Below are 3,716 nucleotides of genomic sequence, written 5' to 3'. Positions count from 1 at the left end.
AACACTGTCACAATCATTTTCTGGTGTGGTTTGCACTGATCCAATATACAGGAACAAAATGTCTACATTTGAATAATTGTTTTTGTCCCATGTCATACAGCTGATTTATACTATGTGTCACTACCCTGAATGTTGGTTCATACAATAAAATCATGTTTGCAAATCTGCAGACACAAATTTAAGTATTTATTAAAAGCTGAGTGTAGCAAAGTTAAGTTGATGTTAACTGCCATGATCACTTGCTTGACTCTTACCAGCAACTTCCAGGTATGTTTAGGAACATATTGCATGAGACAGTATGTGACTTTTGAGAAATGTCTACACACAAGCTTTCATAAACCTTTATTCTGTCTTTAGAATTTGGAATGATGGGAGATCATACAATTAAAAGTCAGCGACCTCGATCTGTTCATGAGAAAAGGGTCCCTCAGGAACAAGCTGATGCTGCTAAATTTATGGCACAAACTGGTAATACATCAGTTACATTTTTCTATTTACTGTTGTTAATTTTAGCAAAACCACTGCATGTTTCCATAATCTTTTGCTGCATATTTGTCAGTTTTCTAAGCTGATACTTTTTTTGAATCATTTATTTTTTTTTTCACCAGTTAAAGTCCATAAATAAAGTAGCTAAGAACTAGGTAGCTCATACGAAAACATGCACTGTGAATGTGGATACTGAATCATTTAGTGTAAGCATTAATTTCTTCATTAGTAAAAGCAGTCTCACACGTACAAGACACAGGACAGTTTACTGTGACATACTCAGTTTTTTTCAAAGAAGATGTTAAGAACATGCTTCAGAATTTCTTTGTAAATAGACTGAGGTCTAATCCCAGCTTTAGGCATTTATCAAATTAATTAATTACTAGGGTGACTTTAATGTGCATACATTCAGCATTTACTATCTTTGTCCCAGCACAACACTGTTCTCTCGTTTCCAGTTTCATAATTGCTAAATGAAATTGGCCGTAAGTAGTTTTTAATTGGATGTGCAAATTGTCTAACGGTTTTTCATCTAAAACACATTTTCTAATTTTGTTTGAGCAACTTCATCTTCTTTAGATAAAGATTAAAAAAAAAAAAAGTTACAAACCTAGAGGTGAAGTAATTACAAAAACAACAAACAAAAACCTGTTTACCAACAGTTACTACAGCTGCCTTTGAGGTCAGTGATAACATTTCAGTGGTGAGTTGGATAAAACTCTTATACAACAAAACTACTGCCCATTTTGACATCACTAATGATTTGTGTATCTGTTGGTAAAATACCTGTTGGTATTTTACCTTTTTTTCCTACACACTCCATTCCAGTAAGTTACTGCATTGAAAATCTTGTGCCCCATAATTATTGTATGGATTTGAAACAACTTACTCTGTATTCCGTAGTCACTAACCTAGAAAATACGCCTGCATCAGTCATACATAATGCTTCCCCTTGTATATTCATTTTAGTGCAAGAGCTATAATTGCTTCTAGTTCAGTTGCATGTTGACTTCCTTAGTAGTAGGGTGCTTTACTTAACAGATTTGCAGAAATCAATAGATTAAGTAATCTAATACACGTATAGCCAATCAGCGTAGGTCTGTTTGGTAAAGAATTTAGAAAGGGAAAAAAAATCTGTTTCCCTCCTGTTAATCTGTAGGACTACTTTTATGGCTAACTACCAGTTGATACTACTGTAAGCAAATGTAATGGAAGAAGGGAGGCTAGAACCCTCTTGGTCTCCGTACAGTTTTTGTTTAGGCAAGTAGAACTTATTACTTACGTACCTAGCTCAGACTTACAATGTTACTTGCTTACTACATAGAATAACACCTTTGCTTTTAGGTTGCTTCTTGAATTCATACAATTACTCAAAAAAATAAGTAAGATGATCTGTTTTGTTTCCTCATATAAAACCCTAAAACTTTCATATTATCAGGTAAAACTTGTATTTGATAATTTCTAGTCATGCATTGCAGTGCATCTATTATGGGTGTTAGAGAACTGCATTAGAAATGCAGCACATACCATCACCTTCTTAGACAGTGTGTCTGTGGAGTGGGAGATGAGCGTTCAAAATTATGTAGGCTTGGTTTTCAAGGTCCTGTTCTGAAAGGATGTGAGACGTATCAACAGAACATATAAATTTACATGCCCAACTTTGAGGAAATCTATATTTTACATACCGTAGGTTAACACATTTTAAGTAATATGGTGCTCTTTTTGGACATACTAATTTTCATCTCTTCCTCATTTTGATTTTCCTTTGTAGTGATCATTGCATATTTTCTTCACCTCTAATGCATTCATTTTCTTGTGATATAATTAATGTGGTATCTTCTTAAAGTGATTCATAAGGTTGTTTCTAATATATCTATCTCATGAATGTGTCCATGTACTAAGACGTCTACTAGCCCTTAAAGTAAATGGATTCTGAGTTTATAAAGTTTCTTATATTTTGTCTGTTTAATATTTTGTTTTGTGTAGTAATAAAACAGATGCAGAAGTGCAACAAAAAGTTTCTGTAGTTTAAAAAGACAGAGAGATAGGAATAGAGAATTGTCCTGGAAAACAGTTGTGAAAAGCATTTAATACTGTAAGAACAGTGGACTTAATCCACTGAATTTTGCTGGAATAGAGAGTTTTAAAATGTTGTATTAAAATATGCATTTTCGTGTTTGTTTGTGAGTGATGTGAGGCAATGAAACATTTTACTAAAAAAAATATTGTGTGAATAATTTATTGTGCTATATTTGTCATTTTATGTGCTTGGACTGATCCTTTCCTTAGGTGTTATGGGATTTAGAGAGTATAATACAGGTAAGTGTTACACAGATCAATGAGGCCTTCCATACAGTAAGTTATGTTTCCTCTTACATGTTGAGCAGCAGGGGAGAATAAGGGCTTTGTAGTTCACCAATAGTTAATTCGAGATTGGAGGTTTAATACAGTAGGTTAAAAAAAGTGTTTTCAACTAACGGAAAACTAGATGGAGGATAAATAGTAGCCCTTTTGAAATTTTCATGTCAGAAAAGAAAAAATGGGAAAGAGGTAAAGAAAAGAATGGAAGAGGTATTTGCATATTCTGTATGCAATCTAGATTTATTCTAGAAAATGAAGAAGTCTTTATTTGCTTAAATCAAAAATAGTTAACTATGGTATATTATGCCAGTAAAGATTTTTCCCTCTAAAATATTTAAAAATAAATAATAGTTATACTGACAGCAGCACAAAATACTCTGAAAAATTAAAAATTACAAAAAAATCACAATTAATTTTGCAAAAGGAAGCTAAGTAGTGAGATAAATTTGTTTCACTTTTTCACTCTTTTTGCACCATTCATCATGTAGGTGTAGAGGATCTTCCTCTAGCAAATGTTTAAGCCTTCTATCCTTTACGTAGGTTGAAGTATCTTGCTAGATTCTGCCTTTTGTGAACTTACAATACATATATGCTCAGAACTTTTAATAATTAATATTAATTTCAAAATTTACTCAATACAATCACCCTTTTAGTATCATGTTACTGCTGGTTTTCATCATATTTCAAGGATTAAGAGCAACTTTATTACTTTAAGATATCAAAAATCTTACATTTTTAATACTTTATTTCTGTATTTTACTACCTATGTACTGTTACCATATCTGTGTCTGATAATGGATTACACTGAATATATATGACTGTTTTACATAATGAGGAACATCTAGAGAAACATAGCTTTGACTTTTTTT

General features: G+C 32.3%; 1 protein-coding gene across 1 annotated transcript in view; it reads left to right on the top strand.

Annotated features, from left to right (window-relative positions):
- Positions 1-357: 357 nt before the first annotated feature.
- The window catches only part of LOC104510005 (brain-specific angiogenesis inhibitor 3-like), a gene marked incomplete at both ends in the record, with an annotated part of 54,455 nt that continues 51,096 nt past the window's right edge, over positions 358-3,716 (top strand). The window contains one exon of the mRNA XM_010152134.1: positions 358-468. Within this exon, the coding sequence (XP_010150436.1) occupies positions 358-468 (111 nt within the window). The remainder of the gene's footprint in view (positions 469-3,716) is intronic.

This window comes from Eurypyga helias, unplaced genomic scaffold (assembly GCF_000690775.1).
Source record: "Eurypyga helias isolate BGI_N326 unplaced genomic scaffold, ASM69077v1 scaffold1215, whole genome shotgun sequence".
NCBI classification, from domain to species: domain Eukaryota; kingdom Metazoa; phylum Chordata; class Aves; order Eurypygiformes; family Eurypygidae; genus Eurypyga; species Eurypyga helias.
The sequence above is the reverse complement of the archived record's forward strand: the minus strand, read 5'-3'. Positions and strand labels throughout refer to the sequence as shown.